Genomic DNA, 21,593 nt, shown 5'->3' on the forward strand with positions numbered 1-21,593 from the left:
ACTACAAAGTTATGCTCCAAGAATCTGAAACTTGGTGGAAATTAAACTTTCAGGAGTTAGCATGGCACCTCTTCGTTTTCCTAGTTCCTCATTCTGCATCCTGTTATTTTTAGGTATTTCAGACTGAACAAAAAGCATCTGTTCAGGCTGGAAACGGACTGTAGTTTCCAGGTTAGATATAGCAGTAGCATAAAATTTGGTCAGTGGTGAACTATACTTATCTGTATGCAATATTAAAAACATCTAGTTTAAAACATGTTTATATTCATGAATGTATTTATATGTACTACAGGGATTTTATGTAGATAATTCATAGTATGATTGCTTAAAACTCTTTCAAAAATTTACTGTTATTTTACCCATTTCCTTCTTTTATATTTATTCTCCTTCATAATTAGAGTATTTCCCCCAGTTTATCCCAATTGGTCAAATGTTTCTGCCATTGTATTGCTTCCCTACCATGCTTTCTTGTTTCTACAGTTATTCTACGATGAATACTCATAAATTTGGAGCTAGTTGCCCCAGACTAGAGAATGAAATATATTTGTCTTCTGGATATGGGTTACCTAAGTTATATTTTTTTACTTACATCTATTTATATGTATGATATTTATCATGTTAAACATATTTATGAGTTTCCATTTCCTACCTATTCTGAACAGAATAGCAATGAAGGTGACTGAGCAAGTAAGTATTTGTAGAGTGAGATGTTGAATCATTTTTACGGATGTCAAGGAAAACAGAGCAGAGTCAAGCAGCAGATTTATAATGTCTGTTTAGAAAATTCTCTACTCTGATTTCTGGAATGGCTCACCTGTTTAAAAGACACACCACCAACCCCTTTCCAGAAATTGATTTTCATGCCTGGTCCATAGAAGAATCAGATATCACCCAAAGCCCTGTATACTCCCCAAAATAACAAAGAAAACAAGTATTTGTTCACGTACAATTTATCTCAATTACTTTCATTTAGTTACATTTTCAATATGTATATTGTCCAAAATTAATAAATAACATGCATAACTTCCTAAAATATGTTTTTAACAACAGCTTCTATTCTGAAATAGAATGTCTGTGATTGTGCGACAAAGTGAGGGGCTCTTATTTTTGTTTAAATATACATTTAAGGAAAAAGATACTTAAAAGTGGGTAAATAATTTAATTTTAGTATACTAATGGGTTTTATTAGAAAAAAGAAAACTAATACATCTAAATGATCATTTTTTATTTGCTATTTTTTCTTTTTAATATGTCTCAAAGAGTTTTTATCAGGTCTTAAGAGAATAATGTAGCACTTAGGGAAGAAGATGCACCCCAGCAGCCCTGCACTAGAGGCCAATATGGAGAAAACCTCCACAGACATGACAGCTTTGCCCTTGGTTCTCTGGTAGACAGGGATGAAGATGACCCAGACACTGAGGAAGACCAGCATGCTGAATGTCAGTAACTTGGCCTCATTGAATGTGTCAGGCAGGTTCCTTACCAGGAAAGCCACAGTAAAGCTGCCTAAGGCCAGGGTCCCTAAGTAAGCCAGCACACAGTAGAAAGCAGTGACTGAGCCCTTGTTGCATAAAATGATGACATGAGCATGTTCAGAGTGTTCATCTGAGTCAATATAGGGAGGTGAGGTTCCCAGCCAGACTCCAGAGAGAATAAGTTGGATCAGGACACAGATGGGGATGACACCATTATAGATTCCTGAGACAAACAACCTTCTCATTGTTCTTCCTGGCTTCATGACTCTAAAAGCCAGAATTACAGTTATAGTTTTTGCCAAAACAGTGGAAATAGCCAAGGTGAACACAAGTGCAAATGTTATTTGTTGCAGTATGCAGGAGACTGTGTTTGGGCGTCCAATGAAGAAAAAGGAGCAGAAGAAGCAGAGGAGGATGGAGATGAGCAGGATGTAGCTGAGAGTCCGGTTATTGGCCTTAACAATGGCTGATTCTTGGTGTTTGAGAAAGATCCCCAGAACTGCAAGTGTGCTGATAGAGAAGCACAGAGCTGTGCAGGCCAGAGCAATGCCCAGAGGATCCTCAAAGGAAAGGAAGGTCACTGCCTTGGGCAGGCAGTGGTTTCTCTCAGGGTTTGGGTACTCTTGACTTGGGCAAGGGATGCACTCCTGCTGATCTGTATGGAGAAATTGGATCAACATTTCACCTTATATAAGTATCTATTCATTGCACATTTAATTCATTAAAGTGCTTTCCAATGATATGTGTACCCTGGTATATTCTGCATCCTGTTAACTGTCAAGGACATGAACGCTTTATAATTCACATTTCTATTGTTTATCTTGTTTAATTAAAAATAAGCTTTCTGCTCAACAGCTTATCACTGTTTCTTTGGGGCAATGAAACCTATTTTATTTATATTCAGATAAAGTAATACTGTTAAGTAAGCCTTCAAATGCTTTTTTTACACTTTGAGTTTCTAAATATGTGCACTTTGTATTTTGATGACATCAATGTATAAAAATGCACTTCCTTGTTTCCATCATCATGGGTTCCTCTCATTTTTCTTGTTATTCACTGTTTCAGTGGATATTTGTTATCCCACTCCTATAATTTTTTTTAAGGTAACATGGGAATAATTTAGGTCCCATCTCCATGACCTATGGAACAGGTTCTGATTTGGCAATAAATATACAACACTTGCATCAACAAACTCCGGCTCTAATCTCGGACCAATCTTTACCTATCTCAGCTGTGGAAGTTGCAAATAATTTTCTATAGTCTTTGATATCCTTTGACTCAGGAGAGGACTCTTTGATTTTCATTATTAAGTCCAGAATAATCCTGGGAATTGTTTTAATTTTCACTCTTGTTCTTCCAGTAAAATTCTTAAGACTAAAAAGCTGACCTACATGTCATAAATACCATAAGTCTACAAAATGTTAAATCAGAAAGGGAGAATGACACAGCCATATTCACTAAAATTGTTAAGAGTCATGAAGCCAGTACAGTTATTGGTGCTATTCCAGAAAAGCTGAGCAGATTGTTACAATCATTGTTCTTCTATTTCTAACTTCTGATTTTTTTTATTGTGTTTTGCATTACAGGGGAATTTTTGCACTATGATTCAATTTCTGTTTTTTTTTTTCTACAGAAAAATTATGTCTGAGTCTTTTTTTAATTAGGCATTTTAAATTAATTATAGTTTCTTCACCTTGTATCTTAGCTGTAGCACCCTTGCTCATTCCCTCCACACCTTCCCATGCTCATCTCCTCCCATGCCCCTCTCCAAGTCTTCTGATAAGGAGGTCCTCCTCCTGTTCCTTCTGACCCTAGCCTATCAGTTCTCATCAGGACTGGCTGCATTGTAAGGGGACCAGGGACTTCCACTGACATAAACTCAGTGGCTGGCTCTTTAATCACCTCCCCTTAACAGGGAGCAGCCTTACTAGGCCATAGAGGAAGACAAAACAGCCAGCCCTGATGAGACCTGAGCCTTATGAAAATACTAAACTTAACTTTATCTATCCACTGTTTAAAAATCTTTGTGACCTGGAGATTGTTAAGCAGAGTTAAGCAGAGAGAGAGTTGAGGCCATTATTTCAGGAGTTTTCTTGGGGTATATGCCCCTAAACAGTATATTGGTGCAGGGTAAACAGAGGCAATGTGTCTACCCTGAGAGGCCTGGAGATTCATATATAGGTTTAAGATCTTTTATTATAGGCTTAGAGCTCCCTGAAAATGTAGTTTAAAGATAGAAGGTCACAGAGGGTACACTCCTGACAGAATAAAACTTAGTAAATAAGATACATTGACTTAAATAAACTTTTTCTACTTTGTATCATAGATGGTGATACATAGAGTAAAGGCAACTATTTATTTGTACTTGCTGTGCATAAAAAGACCACTTAAAGTATTTTCTGTTTCTCTGGACTGAACTCATACTGCAAACAATGCCAGCCTGAAAGCAGACTTTCACATATTAAACATGTTTTCTTTGAAGGAGACATTCTTTAGATTATTTAGAGTAGAGTTATAGGGCTAATAATGATAATCAAATATATGTTCTGTGTGTACTTTTTAAATTGTAACTGAGCTTTTATCTCTGTATAATGAAAAAAATCAAACACCCATTCTGTACAACTTGTATAATCATTAATCTGTGTTCACACTGTGAAACTTGTATAAACATGAAGCGTCTTGTCAACAATAAGTCAGAGCCAAATAAAAGTCTGAATTTTAGACATCAGCTGCTAGACTACCCTGACCACTTCAGCTGACTAACTTCCTCTCATTGCTGACCTCTCATCTGCTCTCTGGAGCACACTGTACGCAAAGACCTCTCCTTTCCATGCTCAGAATTGCTCCACAGAAAGGCTCCAGGCACAAACTCACAGAGAATGAACTCCTAACAATAGAGCATGCATGGGACCGATATGGGATCTCTGCACATACATAACAGTTGTGAAGCTTGGTCTTTATGAGGACACATAACAGAAAGACCAAAGCTGTCTCTCACTCTTTTTCTCCTAATTTTACTGCCTTGTGTAGTCTCAATAACAGAAGTTGTGCTTAATCTTATTGCAACTTTATACGCCAAGTCTGGTGGATATCCATAGGGGACTTCTTTTTTTTTTTTTAAAGAAAGGGAAGAGGGGCACATTAGGTTGGTAGGTGAGGTAAGAGGCAGGGTCTGAGAGGAGAGATGTGAGCAGATGCTGTGATAGTACACAAACTAATTAATAATATAATAAAAACATTGTAACATTGTGATAGAAATGAGTGAAACAGAAACAAAGAAAACAATACATACAATTAACCAAAGGAGGAGCTGGCTCTTTCTGAAGATAAAAAAATTGACAGACCTATATCTCAAGTAAATTAAGGAAAAAACTGAGTACTGAAATTAAAGGAAATTACAGAAAAAAAAACATTACTACAGAATTCAAGGAAATTCAGAATATTCTAAGGAAATATTTTTAAAACATACTATATTCTATTCAGCTTAAAATGGTCATGAGATGGATGTTTTAGATTTACCCAAGCAACCATTATACAAAGATATATTCAACAATAATTCAGCAACCTAAATAAACCTAAACAGACCCAAGTGTAAATTCAAAAGATCAGAAAAGGCTGCCACCAAAAAAGAAAATGATGAAAGATCAAAACAAGGAGACTCCAAATATGGTGGAGACCAGTATGCAACATATCTTAGGGGCAGAGATCCAGAGATTCTGAGACCAGTGTAAGGACAGGTGGCTAGATCCAGAGCATCAACTTTGCTGCTTCCTGTTCTGGACAGGTCATGCAGGAAATGGAGTCGATCTGATCCAGGCTCTCTGTGGCCATCTCATGGAATCAGGAGAAACAAAATTTGGGCCACCTGCCCCTTCACATACTCCAGTGAGTTTGGATCCCCATATCCAGGGACTCTTTGCTCAAGCAGCCAGAATTCAAATCCCTCCTGCTCCCTGTAGTGCAGCTTCAGGATTTCTGGGAGAGCAACCAAGCCACCAAGCCACTTTTCTACTGGTCACCCTGTGTACACCAGGTGAGCAATAGAATTACAGGGATCCCAGATCCAAGAAGACAAATCTCAGAGGAATCTGATTACAAGGAACACAATTTGGGGCAGGCCTGTAAGTGGCAGCCCAGCTTTATTCTGAGGAATCCAGGGCTGCCACTTGGGGCACCTGCACCTTGATAATGATGAGCACCAGTAAATGCACCCCAAAATTCAGGGTTCCAGTGCATGCACACTCTTGTCCTTCAATTCACCAGTCCCTACATGTTTATGTGTCCATACACTGCCATGTGCCTTGCCCTTCAAGGTGCTTGCATCTGAACTGCCAGTATCCATTCTTGAGCCACTGCACATTTGACATCTTCCTGAATACTACTTTAAACTCCAAAGACAAGAGGATCTAGTCTTTTCTGCAGTTTCCAGGAAGAAACAGGTAAGGCTACAGACAACCAGATGGCTAAAGGCCAGCATAGAAACACAGTCAACAAAAAACTGGGATATCCTGGCTCCACCAGAACCCATCCCCAAGAGCAATGGATATTGTAATACAGCTGAAACACAGAAAAAGGACATTAAATCTATGTTTATTCAGTTATTAGAGACATATAAAAAGGAAAAGAAAAAAATGTTTCAAAGAAATACAGGGAAATACAGGGCAAACAAAGAGAGGCCATCAAAGACAAGAAACCACAATTAAACAGGTGAAGGAAATTATTAAAATTATTCAATTCTTGAAAACAAAATTTGAATCAATAAGGAAACACACAAAAAAACCTGGAGATGGACTATGTAGAGAAGAGATCAAGTACCACAAAGATAAGCATCACCCACAAAATATAAGAAATGAAGGAAAGAATCTCAGGAATTGAAGATACAATTGAAGAAACTGATCAATCTCTCAAAGAAAACATACAATCAGAAAAGTTCAAGGACTCCATGAAAATGTGAAACCTAAGAACAACAGGAATAGACTAAATAGATGATTCCAGGCTCCAAGGTAAAGAATATATTTTTAATAAAATCATAGAAGAAACTTTCTCCAACCTTAATAAAGAGATAACTTTAAACATACAAGAGGCTTACAGTACCCCAAATAGAGTAGACCAGAAAAGAAAATCCTCTTGCCATAAAATAATCAAAACAATAAATATACACAATGAAGAAAAATATCAAAAGCAGCAAAGGAAAAAGATCAAGTGACATATAAAGGCAGACTTATCAGAATCACACCAGATTTTCCAACAGAGGCTATGAAACTCAGAAGGGCCTGGGGGATGTCATGCAGATGTGAAGAGACTACAGATGCCAGAGCAGGCTACTGTACTCAACAAAATTTATAATCAACAGAGATGGAGGAAACAAGATAGTCCATGACAAAACTAAATTAAAACAATACCTATGCATTATCCCTGACCTTGAGAAGCTACTAGAAGGAAAACTCCAACCCAGTGAGATCAACTACACCCATGAAACACACAATATAGATAACTTCAGAACAAAAATTAAAACAAGCACAAAAACACACTATCCACAATAATGCCACAATAAATGGAGCTGATATTCATTGGTGACTAGTATCTCTCCACATCAATGGAATCAGCAATCCAATAAAAAGACACATGCTAACAGAATAGTTATGGAAACAAGATCCAACATTCTGCTGCATACAATAAACACACTTCAGCCCCAAAGATAGACACTACCTTGGAGTAAAGTGCTAGAAAAAGGTTTTCCAATCAAATGGACGCAAGGAGCAAATGGCAGTACCATCTTAATATCTAATAAAATAGTCTTCCAACCAAACTTAATCAAAAGAGAAGTGAAGGATACTTCATTCTCATTAGAGAAAAATCCACCATGAGGACAACAATATCTTGAACAACTATGCCCCAAATAGAAGGGCACCTGCATTTGTAAAAGAAACATTATTAAAACTTCAATCACACATCAGTTCCAACACAGTAATAATGGTAAACTTCATTACCTCACTCTCACCAAGTGACAGATCATTGTCACAGAAGCTAAACAGTGAAATAATGAAGCTTACATAGGTCATGAATCAAATACCTAATAGAAGTCCTCAAAAATTTTCACCCAGGCACAAATATGCCTTATTCTCTGAAAATCAAGGAACTTTCTCCAAAATTGAACATATATTCAGGCAAAAAGAAAGTCTTAACATATACAATAAGACTGAAATAATCCCTTGGATCCAATTACACAACCATGTTCTAAATCTGTACTTCAAAAATGACAGAAAGAGCAAAATGCCTACTCATATACATGGAACCTAAACAACTCTACTCAATGACAGGTGTCATGGAAGAAATAAAGAAAGTATTTAAAGATTTCCTAGAATTCAGTAAAAATTAAAGCACAGCATGCCCAAACTTATGGGACACAATGAAAGCGGTGCTAAGAGGAAAATTCATAGCACTAAGTACCTTCATATAGGAATTTGAGACATCTCTTACAAGCAATCTAATGACACAACTGAAAGACCTAGAATAAAACAAGATGTAGACAGGGCCAAGAGGATTAGAGGTCTGGAAATAATAAAATTCAGTGCTGAAATCAACATACTAAAAATGAAATGATTCAATGAATCAACAAAACCAAGAGCTGGTTCTTTGAGAATATCAACCAGAGAGACAACCTCTTAGCCAAAGTAACTAAAAGGCAGAAAGACACTATCCAAATGAACAAAATAAAAAAGGATAAGAATTATAGAAGTACAGAAATCAAAGGAATCATTAGGTCTTACTTCAAAAGTGTATACATCACAAAAATTTAACATCCATATAAAATGGACAATTTTCATGATAGATCCTACTTACCAAAGTTAAATCAAGATCAGGTAAATAAAACATCCTATCTTCCCTAAGGAAAGAGAGGAAGTCATCAAAAGTACCCATCCAAAATGCCCAGGGCCAGTTGGTTTCAGCTCAGAATTTGACCAGACCTTCAGAGTATAGTAAATACCAATATTCTTCAAACTATCCCACAAAATAGAGACAGAAGGATCATTAACAAATTAATTCTATGAAAGCCACATTCAGGTCACAGTCAAGACCCAAGAAATATAAGAACTTCAGATCAATTTCCCTAATGAACACTGACACAAAAGTACTCAGTGAAATACTCGCAAACCAAATACAAGAACACGTAAAAGATATTATCCACCACTATCACATAGGCTTTATCCCAGGCATGCAGGAGTGGTTCAGTCTATAGAACTTCATCAATTTAATCTACCACATCAACAAAGAGAAGGAAAAGATTCACATCATCATTTCCATAGAAGCCAAAAAATGCAATGCCTGTTCTGTATAAAATTTTGGAGAGATCAGGGACACAAATTACATACCTAAACATAGTAAAGTCAATATACAGCAACCATATAGCCAGCATTAACCTAAATAGAGAGAAATTCAAATCAATCCCACTGAAATCAGGGACAAGACAAGGATTCCTGCTCTCTCCATATCGTTTTAACATAGGAATTGAAGTCATGTATCACTCTGCAAGGAATTTAACTTATGATAGCATTACATCTAAGAATATAAAGAATATTTAATTAATTTTTCAACATTTGATCATTTGCAATAATACATAAAAATTCTGTTTGTATTATGGAAGTCTAAGGATTGGCCTTTTTAAATATATAGTAGATTCTCATCATTAATATTAATGTATTAATGTAAATATTAATGTATTTTCCTTCTGACTTTTTTTCATAAAAATTTCATTTTAAAAAGAATATAATTACCTCACTATGTCTCTTCTTTTTGATCACTCTAAACCTTCTCCAACACCCACTTTATATTTATTCTCTCTCAAATATATGGTTCTCATTAGATGTGTTTCTGTCTTTGTGTGTGTTTGTATATAAAAATGTAACCTGCTCATTCCATATGATGTTACTTATATATGTTATCACAGTGTTGACCACAACCCTAAACAACCAGCCATGTTTTCATTTACAAAGACTTGCTTTTTCGATTGTTGATACTGAAAATGACAACTGTGTTGTAAATGCAGTTCAGTTCCTTGTGCATTCAGAAACCGTCAGACATGTAGCTTTCCTGGAGTTATTTTGAGGCAGGAATCGTTAGGTTTGTTAATCACAGAAATACAAATCGATCCTGGACAACTGCATATCTCACATTTAATGGGTAGCTCATAGCATGGATCACTGCAAGAGCTGAGATGGCCATTCCATGCACCAAAAGGCAGGTTTTTAAAAGTAGGGTGTATATGTCACAATAGCATGAGAATTGCCACTCTAAACTTCACACATTGTGTGGCTTCAGTGATGATTAATAATGGATTCAGGGATGAGTGTTAGAGCATTACATTAGGACACCACGGTCACTTCTTAACTTTTCCTGTCTCCATTCCCAAGCAGATGGAGTAAAAGTATCATTTTTCTACCTGTTTGGTTGGAAATGTGCTGCTCTGGACAAAATGCACAAGAGAAACAGCAGACTGGTCTTTCTTTTTGTAGAACTTTCCAGAATCCTGGACCACAGCTGTGTGTACATACAGATTGAGGAGTCTGAAGGCAACACAGAAAGACTGGCCATGATATCGAACATCAGTTTAAAATAGTTTAGGGTAAATACACATAATTTATAGAAATTGTATTTGTTTATGAGGAACTCTGAGGTTTTAATGTGGGAATATAGAATGGAGATTTGAATTTACCACACTTTCCAATACTAAATGTTCAACATCCCTTTATGGTAAACAAACAATGACTCATTACTGCCTATCCTGTGTGAAATGTGTAGGGCATCAAGATATTCTCTTCTGTGGGGCAGGAAGCCAGAACTCATTTTATTGTATGGATTTTGGGACGGTTGGATTTTAAGACAGGAATCCAATCACACCTGCCTCCAAGCACACTTGTAGGACAGGAAATATTTCTATCTTAGACCTCTTTTCTGCCTTGGTTTGGATTCAGTTTCTGTGTAACAAATATGTACATATTAACAGGAATAAGTTTCTGGATAACTGGATCAGGTTTTAAGAGTGCATGCAACTCTTGTACTGAAATATGAGTTCAGTTCCTGACACACATATTAGGCAGCTCATATACATTGGTTACACAAATGTCTTGTGTCTAAATCCATAATTTATTAATTATTTATGCTAGCTCACAACCTTGTAAAATTATTGATATGCTTGAGTGTGAATTGTGTGAATGGAAGGATGTTTGAGCATCAGCTAGCCTGTATAATTAACATATGTGAAAATTTACATAATTTTCTGTGCGTGTGTGTTTACATATAGAAACATTCATACATGCCTCTATATAACCGTGAGCATGCATTCATTCATTCACTGCATTATGAACGAACACAAGCATTCAAATTCAATTCATCTAATTCTAGCTAAGTAATTAGCTGACATTATGTGTGCATTTGTATATATATATATAAGCATGAAAATGAATTTGATTAAGATGAAAAGATGGAAGAAAAGTTGGGTGCAGAAAATAAGCCTGTAATCCAAACTTTATGATCATAAAGACAGAGAGAGAACCTAGGTAACGCTGTCCACTGAGTTCAGCAAAATCAAAAAGTAAGGGTTTCACAGAGATAAAAATAAAGTTGACAGCAACTGAGGAAGATAACCACAGTTGACTGTGGACTTAGCAAGCACATGTGCTCGTGTGCATGAACACTGACACACAAGCTCACAGTCAAAATAGAGCTAAAAAATTAAAATTTCACAATTATTTTAAAAAGTTCAAAGAATTGTTACCCAATCAATTTTTATAATTCTGTACAAATAATTCCCATCATATTAAATACTGAGAAATTTCCAGACCTGTTTGAAGTTGCTTGGCCATTGAATCAGAACTTCATTGATGAAAAAGCCTTGATCTTGTGCACTCTTGAAGACAAACTCTCCTACTTTAAGTAGTGACACATTTCGAAAACTGTATGCAATAAAGTTGTTTATATCATACGTTTCCATGATACTCTTGTTCTCATCAAAGCTTATTTCATCTCCAGCAGCATTTATAAATTTAATTTTCCTCAGAAATGGATGCAGCTGAAGAGAGACATCATATGATGTGAGTGGCCCACACAGATTACTGGCTGACTTTAAAGAGAAGCTCATTTTCCCTCTCTCTAACATGGCTTTCTTTTTGAAAGGGCTTAGTTTGTATAGTTGTTTTTCCAGTTGTTTAGTGAGATTAAAATTCCTCACCATAGAAATAATGCAAGAGCTACTAAACACAAGTAGAAATATTGTCTGTGAGATGGAAGATAGTATAGTGTGTAACATGTCCTTAGTTGGAAAAAGGTCCAGTGTCTTTCTCCAGCACCAGAAAATAATATTTCCTTTTAGAAGATGTAGATTTGAAGAGGATCCAAAATGGCAACACCCAGTGCACATGGTTACTAAGGCTTGGACTGTAGTGACTTCACAGCAAGTGGGAGAGCATGCTCTGAACTCAAAAGTGCAAGTGTCCAGGCTTCACAACTGTACAGAAGATACCAGAAGGAATACCCCAACCAAAAGAAGTACACAACACCCAGAGAATAACAGAAAATTAATAACACCGCTGTTGCAAAACCAAAAGAAGACAAACACATAGACTCACTGCAATCATAAAAATCAAAATAACAGGCACTAGCAATCACTAATCATTAACAACACTCAACATCAACAGATTCAAATCCTCAATAAAAAGACACAGACTAACAGAATGGATGCTTAAACAGAATGCATACAAAAAACACATCTTAAAACACAGGAGGACATTACCTCAGGGTGAAGGGCTGGAAATTGGTTTTTCTAGGAAACTGACCCAAGAAGCAAGTTGAAAGAAGCCATCATGATATCTAATAAAATAATCTTTTAACTAAATTTATTCAAAACAGATGTGAAAGGTCACATATCATAGCAAAAAGATACAAAATCCACAAAGATGACATCTCAATTCTGAATACTTTGGTCCAAATACAAGGGCACCTACATTTGTAAAAGTAACATTTCTAAAGCTTAAATCATACACTAATACCTCCACAGTCATAGGAGAAGACTTCAAAACCCCACACTCACCAAAGACAGGTCATGAAGACAGAAACTAAACAGAGAAACAATTAAACTAACAGATGGACAGATCAAATGGATTTAACAGACATGTACAGAATTTTTACCCAGACAAAAGAAGACTATACCTTCTTTTCAGCACCTCACAGAAGCTTCTCCAAAAGTGCACATTGACTTGGTCAGAAAGCAAGCCTCAACAGGTACAAGGAAGTTGAAATAACTCCTTATATTTTATCAGACCACCATAGATTAAAGCCACATTTCAATAACAATGGAAAAAAGAGAAAAACCTAAAAAAGTCATGGAAATGGAACAACTCAGTGACCAATGGGTCAGGGAAGAAATAAATTAAAGATTTTCTAGAATTCAATGAAAATGAAGGGACAACATGCTTAAACTTCTGGGACACAATGAAAGCAGTGTTAAGGAGAAGTTTCATAACATTAAGTGCCTTCCTAAAAACAATTAATGAATTCTCATAGTAGCAATTTAAAAACACGTGCTCTAGAACAGACAGAAGTAAACACACCCAAGAGGAGTTGACAGCAGGAAATAATCAAACTCTTGGATGAAATCAGTATCATAGAAAAAAAATGGAAACAATACAAAGAATCAGTGAAACCAAAAGCTGTTTTTTTTTTTTGAGAACATCAACAAGATAGACATACCTCTAGACAAACTAACAAAAAGCCAGAGAGACGGTATCCCAATAAAGAAAATCAGAAATGAAAAAGGGGAATAACTCTAAAGAATCATTAGATATTATTTCAAATGACTAAATTCCACAAGTTTGGAAAATCTAAAGGAAATGGAATATTTTCCTGATAGATTTCATTTATCAAAGTTAAATCAAGATCAGGTAAGCAGGATAAAGAGTCCTATAACCCCTAAGAAAATAGAAGCAGTCATCAGAAGTCTCCCAACCAAAAAAAAAAGTAATAATAATCCCAGAACCAGATGGCTTTAGCATGGAATTACACCAGACTTTCAAAGAAGGGTTCATACCAACTTCTGAAACTGTTGTATAAAATCAAACAGAAGGAACATTGCCAAACATATCCTATGAATCCACAGTCACACTGGTACCAAAACCACACAAGGAACCAACAAAGAAAGAAAAGTTCAAACCCATTTCCCTTATGGACTTTGATGGAAAAATACTCAGTAAGATACTGGTAAACCCAGTCCAAGACCACATCAAATACAGCATCCACCATGATCAAGTAGGCATCATCCAGCATTCAGGGATGGTTCAACATACTTAAATCCATCACTGTAAACACTGAAAGAAAAAAAAAATTAAATAAACATGTTCATCTCATCAGATGCAAAAAAAATGTCTTTGATGAAATTGCGTACCACTTTATGATAAAAGCCCTGTAAAGATCAAGGATACAAGATAATATAACAACAAGCCAAAAGTCAAAATCAAATTAAATGGGGAAAAACTCAAAGCAATCACACCTAAAATCCCTAGGGGGGGAAAAACAAGCAGACACTCCCATGAGGAACAGACAATTGGAAATAATCAAACTCAGAGCTGTAATCAATGAACTAGAAATAAAGAAAACAATTCAAAGAATCAATGAAACCTAGAGCTGGGTCTTTGAGACCATCAACAAGATCACAATGCAAGGCTTCCCACTCTCTTCATAGCTTTTCAGTGTAGTACTCTAATTTCTAGCTAGAGCAATAAGACAACTAAAAGAGATCAAGGGGTCCAAATTGGAAAAGAAGAAGTCAAAATATCCCTACTCACAGATGATACACTAGGATATATAAGTGATCCACAAAATTTTACCAGAGATGTTCTACAGTAGACAAACCCCTTCAGAAAACTGGCTGCTATAAAATTAGTAGTCCACATGACTTTAAATGATAAATTGGTTGATAACAAAATTAGGAAAAAAAACATACTTCACAATAACCAGAAATAATATAATATATCTTGGTATAACTGCCCAAGCAACAGAAAGACCTCTATGACAAGAACTTCACATTTCTGAAAAAATAAACTGAAAAATATATGAGAAGATGGAAAGATCACCCATGCTCATGGATCGGTTGAATTAACAGTAAAAATGTCCATCCTACTAAAAGCAATCTACGGATAAAATGCAATTACTATAAAAATACCAACCCAATTCTTCACAGACCTTGAAAGAACAATTCTCATTTTCATATGGAACACCAAAACAAAAACAAAAAACAGAATAGCTAAAACTTTTTTGTATAATAAAAGAACTCTGGAGAGTGTCTCTGTCCCTGACTTCAATTTGTACTACAGAGCAATAGTAATAAAATCTTATGGGACAAAAAGAAAGCAGTGCAAAGAGGAAGATCCTAGCACAACTTGCCACCAGTAAGAAGTTTGAGACATCACAAGCAACTTAATGACACACCTAAAATCCCTAGGGGGGGAAAAACAAGCAGACACTCCCATGAGGAACAGACAATTGGAAATAATCAAACTCAGAGCTGTAATCAATGAACTAGAAACAAAGAAAACAATTCAAAGAATCAATGAAACCTAGAGCTGGGTCTTTGAGACCATCAACAAGATAGACAAACCCTTAGGCAAACTAACTAAAAGGCAGAGAGAAACTGTCCAAATCAATAAAATCAGAAACGATAAAGGGGACATAATGACAGATACTGGGGAAATCCAAACAGTCATTAGGTTTTACTACAAAAGCCTGTATGCCACAAAATTTAAAAATCTAAATGAAAAGGACATTTTTCTTGATAGATTACATTTACCAAAATTAAATCAAGATCAGGTAAATAGATTAAATAGTCTTATATGCCCCAAGGAAATAGAAGCAGTCTCAAAAGTATCACTTACAAAAAAAGCCCAGGACCAGAGGGTTTCAGTGCAGAATTTTACAGACCTTCAAAGAAGAGCTAACGCCAATTCTCCTCAAACTATTCCACAAAACAGAAGCAGAATGAACATCACCAAATTAATTCTATGAGGCCACAGTCACCTTGGTACCTAAACCTCACAAAGACACAACAAAAAAAAGAAAACTTCAGTCCAATCTCTTTTATAAAGATTGATGCAAAAATAGTCAATACAATATTTGCAAACTGAAACCCAGAACACATAAAAGATATCATCCACCATGACCAAGTAGGCTTCATACCAGGCATGCAGGTTCAATACACAGAAATCCGTCATTGTAGTCAATCATATAAACAAACTAAAGGAGAAAAAACACATGATCATCTTCTTAGATGCTGAAAAAGCATTTGACTAAATCTAACACCCGTTCATGTTTAACTAAGTCTTGGAAAGATCAGGGATGATACAATGTACATCCCTAAACATAGTAAAGGCAAAATACAGCAAGCCTATAGCCAACATCAAACTAAATGTAGAGAAACTTAAACCCTTTTCCATTTTAACTTATACTTTTAATTATGAGATGCAAATGTTTTATTGGCTTGACCCCAGCAAATTACTGACTAATAATGTGAGATTCTAAGCTTCCCCTGCTTGTGAGTGAGGCTTACCTGCCATGGTAGAAGCCAGTCTGTGTTTCTGTCTTCTTTAGATCCCATTTCAGTTTTGCTCAATAGCATTTTATGTAGGGCATGGGCCACTGCATACACTGCATTCCATATGGAATAGCTTGGCTCAGAAATAGTCATCATATCATTTATTTTATCCTTAGTATTTAGGGAAATGTTCACTGGACAGGGTTTATAATCTCCACATCGAGAAGCAGGAGGTGAGCAATCAAAATTGTCAATCCAGAATTTAGAGAAGTAAACATCTCCTGGGTAACGGGAGGGTGTAAGGGCCTCAAGAAAGTACCTGAAGCCAGGGATAGTTCTCTTCTTTAAAAATGAGAAGCTTCCACTGAATAGGTTTATCATAACATGCTTTTCATTTATTATAGACTCCAAGTATGTCGAGTGTGGCTTTGCAAAGATCCACACCTTCCTTCTGGTTACAAAAATATTATGAATGTCTACACAGAAGAACAGCAAGTCATCTATATCACCATAAAATAAATTCACATTTACTCGTGTGTGTTGTTTCAAGTTCTGCAAACCATAACCATATTTTACATTTGCATTGAAATTATCTAGGAGTTTTTTTGTAAAAGCCACACAGATATCTTCTGACACCATCTCTGCTTTCAGATCAGAGAGAAACTCCCTTCCTCTCTAGTCATCAGACACGATGAGCCCCACCCACTTCCAGCCAAAGTGGAGCAATAAAGAGATCAGCCCTTGGGATAGACCTCTGTCTTCAGTAGACATCTGATAAAGGGATGGAGATGTATCTTTGTCACTAAGCATGGAATCATACAGTCCATATGTGACCTGAAGGAGCAAAGAAAAAAAAAAAAGGATTCTTAGTTTCAGATATTTGTAATCATCACCCCGAGTGAGGAATTGACTTCATTCTTCACATATGAGGGTTAAAAGACTGAATATTGGTGAGGAGGACATCTTCTGTGAGATTAGCTTGTCCCTAAATCATGTGGTGGAATACGGTCTTTTACAAATACCATAGGCTCCAAAGTTACTAAGGTGTCTGAAGCAGCCAAGAAGTGAACAATGAGCTCTTCAGTGGCTCTGAAAGCTATGATAGATCTCTCTTGTTGCAATAACAATGCAAAGAGCATCTGATGTGGAGAAAACCTCAGAAAGCATTAACAGTTACTTTCTAGTTAACTAACACTATACTTTGAGAAGCTTCACCTTTGGGAAAGTAAATATGGAAAGAGACTAACAAAGATTTTTTAGAGATTCAGTTTCTTAAGTTAAAATGGTTGAAGTTGTGAAGATCTGAAGCCACATTGCCAGGAGTTTATTGCATCATCCTTCTTGATAGATTTGATAGAGACAAAACTCAGACAGATGTAAATTCTTGTGTGTATTTTTTGTTACATTAGCTTAAAATATATTTACGAATTGTTCAACTGAGTGATAACAATGAGAGTCACCGTGTGGGTTTTTTAAATCTTGATTATTGCTGACTCTTGTGCTTACTGTGTCTTTTCTCTTTTTGTATTAATGCTTGCTGACAGATGCATTTCTCAGGTGTAGCCTGGCAAGAGTCAATGGTGACAATACAGATAAGTGGTTGGTCTCTGTGGGTTCTATTCTGAGATCTACTTTCCTGAATGAGATCATTAATTCCTTGAGATAGTTTTCATCAGTGACAGCATTAAACATTGTTCCAAACTTACATGTCCTGGACTTTCTTTTTCCATATTTCAGGTATTGACAATCATAGGAATTTTGAGACGTTTTTATGCTAGATTGGGTAGTTAGGAATCTTTGCTGTAGAATTAGAGTTATGATCAAATGCAGACTGAATATCCACAGTACATCATCCATTGTTTGGAGATAGAATCATGGATACTCCAAGGCGATCTGCTTAGAAATTCCCAGAATTTGCTGTCCATGCTTTTTAACACACTCTGTCATCTGTTACCTGTCACCATATCAAAATAATTCCTTCACTGCTATTTGAAATCTGCCTACACTAGACATAATCCACTTCTCTGTTTTCTTTTGTTTGTTCTGTTATTGTTCTTTTGTTGGTTTGTTTGTTTCAGTCAGGCCTAAAATGTGTTTGTGCTTAAAAATATGTTTCTAACTTACTTGTGGGACATTGTAGAGCTCTGAAAGTGTTGCAATTGCAGCAGAAAATTCTGGCTTGTTTCCTGAAATGATTCCTAGAGCTTTGTATTGAGTGTTGCACTTATAGTTAGGGATATAATCACTTCTTCCAGATAGCCATGCCAGAGGGCCCTCTAAGGTTCTTTTGTTAGAACTGAAGGCATTATAGATGTGGGAACCCAAGGTCATATTGGGAAGCAGGTTTGAGTCCTTATTGATCTCTTCAATGGCAAAGTATAAGGTCAGGAAATATTGATAGTTTCTCCAATTGAATCTATACCAGAGGAACAGAATGATGGGTATTGTCAGTACATTTTTCTCAAAAAGTCTTTTTCAAATATAGGAACCTAGAGGTCTTAGCCTTTGACTTTTCCTATGATGTGTAAATCTTGTGTGAATAAGCCCATGACAACCCAGGAACATCATCAAATGGCTCCTAAACTCTCATAAGTTTAATTGTAGTATTTTGGGGTGTACACTGTGTGCATAAAATATCACTTGTTTGTATCCTATGAGTACTGAATACATAGCTGCTTATGATGTTTCGGCTCATGGAAGCACTGGGTTATGGAAGAGTCACTAAGGCGTTCACTAGGAGTATAAGCAAGAGCTTCATCTCCTTTTCTTTTGTAGTGATTCAATTTCATACTCATGAAAATCCTAACAAGTTTATATTCACTCCTATTGTCAAAGTGTCGCTCTCTGGTATAAGCAGATGCCCGGGCATCTCTCTATAGATAGACCACTTTGAATCAAAGCTAGCATCAGTTCTCAGTGTCCACAGGGTGGCATTGGAAACATGTTTAACTCCAGTTCATAAGATCCCTTCTGGCATCTTTGGGCACCAGGCAGAGCTGTGATATTCACACCTCTATAAGAAGTGTGCTCTGAGCTCTTGATCAGAAGGAAGGCAAAGAAGACCTCCCCTATAAGTGGACTTGGGGAGGGGCATGCATGCAGAGGGTGGAGGAAGGGAGTGATTGGGATGGGAGGAGAGAAAGAACCACAGGAGGGATACAAAGTGAATAAAATGTAATTAATAAGAATTTTCTAAAAATGTTAAAAAAGAAAGATCAACCTGCCTTATAAACCATGGCTCAATGACTGATAACTAGGACTGTTTGGATATGTGTAATTTAAATAGAACATGGGAAAAAAAGCCCAACATATGAATGGAATATTTTTTCTGGCATTGTAGTTTAAAGGGCAATGATTTAATGTAAAAGTCTATTCCCTGCCACCCCCTAATGAGGGAACAGCCTGGCTAGGCCACAGAGGAAAACAATGCCACCGGTTTTCTAATGAGACCTGATAAGCTAGGGTCATATGGAAAAGAGGAGGACTGCCCCTATACTTGGAGTTGGAGAGGCGCATAAGAGGAGATGAGGGAGGGTGGACGGAATTGGGAGGGAAAGAGGGATAGGCCTACAGCTGCGATACAAGTGAATAAACTGTAATTAATATAAAAAATAAAAATGTAATTAAAAAAAGGTGAGCTCTCGAGTACATGAAATAAGAATAAATAAGCATGTGCAAAATAGTGTTCTTGGGTTTGAAAAATGACTGATATGTTATGACTAGTTGTTGTTCTTGTGGAGGGCTCTGATTCAAGTCACAGTAGCCAGTTTTAGGTTCACATGGTATGTAACACCAGTTCTAGGGTATCCGTGTCCTCCACTGGCCTCTGAAGGGACCATGCAAACAAGTGGTATACACACAAACATGTAGGTAAAACATTTGTAAACATACTGTGAAAATTAATAAATCTTTACAAAATACAAAAAGTAGTAAAGGAAAGGTGTTTCTCTAAGCTTGCAGATAAAATGAATGGGTAGAGTTTCCTTGGTAAGGTAGGGGGAAAAAAGTAAGTTAAAGTAGCATATAAAAGAGGAAAACCCCAAGTACATGAAGACAGTACAAAAGTGCTCACAATGGAAGAAAGTGGAACTTTGTTGCAGGTAGGTAGGTTGAATTATGTCACTTATGGCCTTCAGTGCTTGGGTATGGGTCCTCAGAAGCTTGTTTCAAAACCTGTGGTAGATAAGAGTCTGGGTGACCCTAACAGAGGGAGCTTAACAGAAATCATGAGCCTGAAGGCCAACTGGGTTGTAATGAAGGAAGGATTCTGCCTTCTGACCTACCATCACCAGGAAGATATTCCATTTGGTTATACTACATGAATCTGGGATCTGTGGCTAGATGTTCTGTTAAGAGAGAATCTATTGGGCAAAAACAGGCAAAGAGCAACAACCAAGAGAAAGAGAATTAGTTTTCCCCAAGGATTATCCCATAGTAAATCTTGAACTGCAGGGATGTATGCTTGTATCAATCAGAACTCCTGGACAGAACTGTGTCTGCAAAGTCTGGCTATGAAAACTTCATTGATGTGGAGAGATTGCAATGTTGTAGCTGGAGAGGCTCATTACCATATCCTGGGCTGTCTGCAGCAACCTGAGTAGCCATTTCTTAGACACCTCTGCAGTTAAGATGATAGCTATATCTATATCTGTATCTGTATCTATATCTGTATCTCTTTATCTATCTATCTATTTTTTAATTTTTAATTTAACTTTTATTAATTACACTTTATTCATTTTGAATCCCCCCATAAACCCTTCCATCCTCCCCTCCCAGTCCCACCCTCCCCCCTTTCTGCATGCATGCCCCTCCCCAAGTCCACTGATAGGGGAGGTCCTCCTCTCCTTCTTTCTGATCTTATTCTATCAGTTCTCATCAGAAGTGGCTGCATTGTTAGGGTTCTAGGTTATCTCCATGAATAGTCCCTGGTTGGAGTATGAGTCTCTGGGAAGTTCCCTGTGTTCAAATTTTCTTGTTCTGTTGATCTCCTTGTGGAGTTCCTGTCCTCTCCAGCTCTTACTATTTCCCACTTCTTACATAAAATTCCATTCACTCTGTCCAACAGTTGGCCATCAGGCTCAGCATCTGCTTTGACAGTCTGCATGGCAGAGGCTTTCAGAGGCCCTTTGTGGCAGGTTCCTAGGTTGTTTCCTGTTTTCTTCTTCTGTCTTTCAGAGGCCCTCTGTAGCAGGTTTCTAGGTTATTTCCTGTTATCTTCTTCTTTTGATGTCAATCCTCTTTGCCTCTCTTTAGCTGTTTGTTTAGATGTACAGATTTTAGTGGGTTTATCCCATGTTGTATGTTTATATGAGTGAGTACATACCATGTGTGCCTTTTGGCTTCTGGGACAACTCACTCAGGATGATCCTTTCCAGGTCCCACCATTTACCTGCAAATTTCATGATTTCCTTATTTTTCATTGCTGACTAGTACTCCATTGTATAGATGTACCACAATTTCTGCATCCATTCTTTAGTTGAGGGGCATCTGGGCTGTTTCCAGCTTCTGGCTATTACAAATAAAGCTGCTACAAACATGGT

At 36.8% G+C, this 21,593-nt stretch overlaps 1 protein-coding gene across 1 annotated transcript; it reads right to left on the reverse strand.

Annotated features, from left to right (window-relative positions):
* Positions 1–1,258: 1,258 nt before the first annotated feature.
* LOC132651175 (vomeronasal type-2 receptor 116-like) lies at positions 1,259–18,435 on the reverse strand (the record flags this gene model as incomplete). Its single annotated transcript, XM_060376441.1, is given in 5 exon segments — positions 1,259–2,130; positions 9,916–10,039; positions 11,317–11,544; positions 16,069–16,906; positions 18,173–18,435. Coding segments are annotated over 5 exon segments (2,325 nt in total), but the record flags the coding sequence as incomplete, so codon positions are not given.
* Between the last annotated feature and the right edge of the window lie 3,158 nt (positions 18,436–21,593).

The sequence above is a fragment of the Meriones unguiculatus genome (assembly GCF_030254825.1).
Source record: "Meriones unguiculatus strain TT.TT164.6M chromosome 13 unlocalized genomic scaffold, Bangor_MerUng_6.1 Chr13_unordered_Scaffold_40, whole genome shotgun sequence".
NCBI lineage: Eukaryota > Metazoa > Chordata > Mammalia > Rodentia > Muridae > Meriones > Meriones unguiculatus.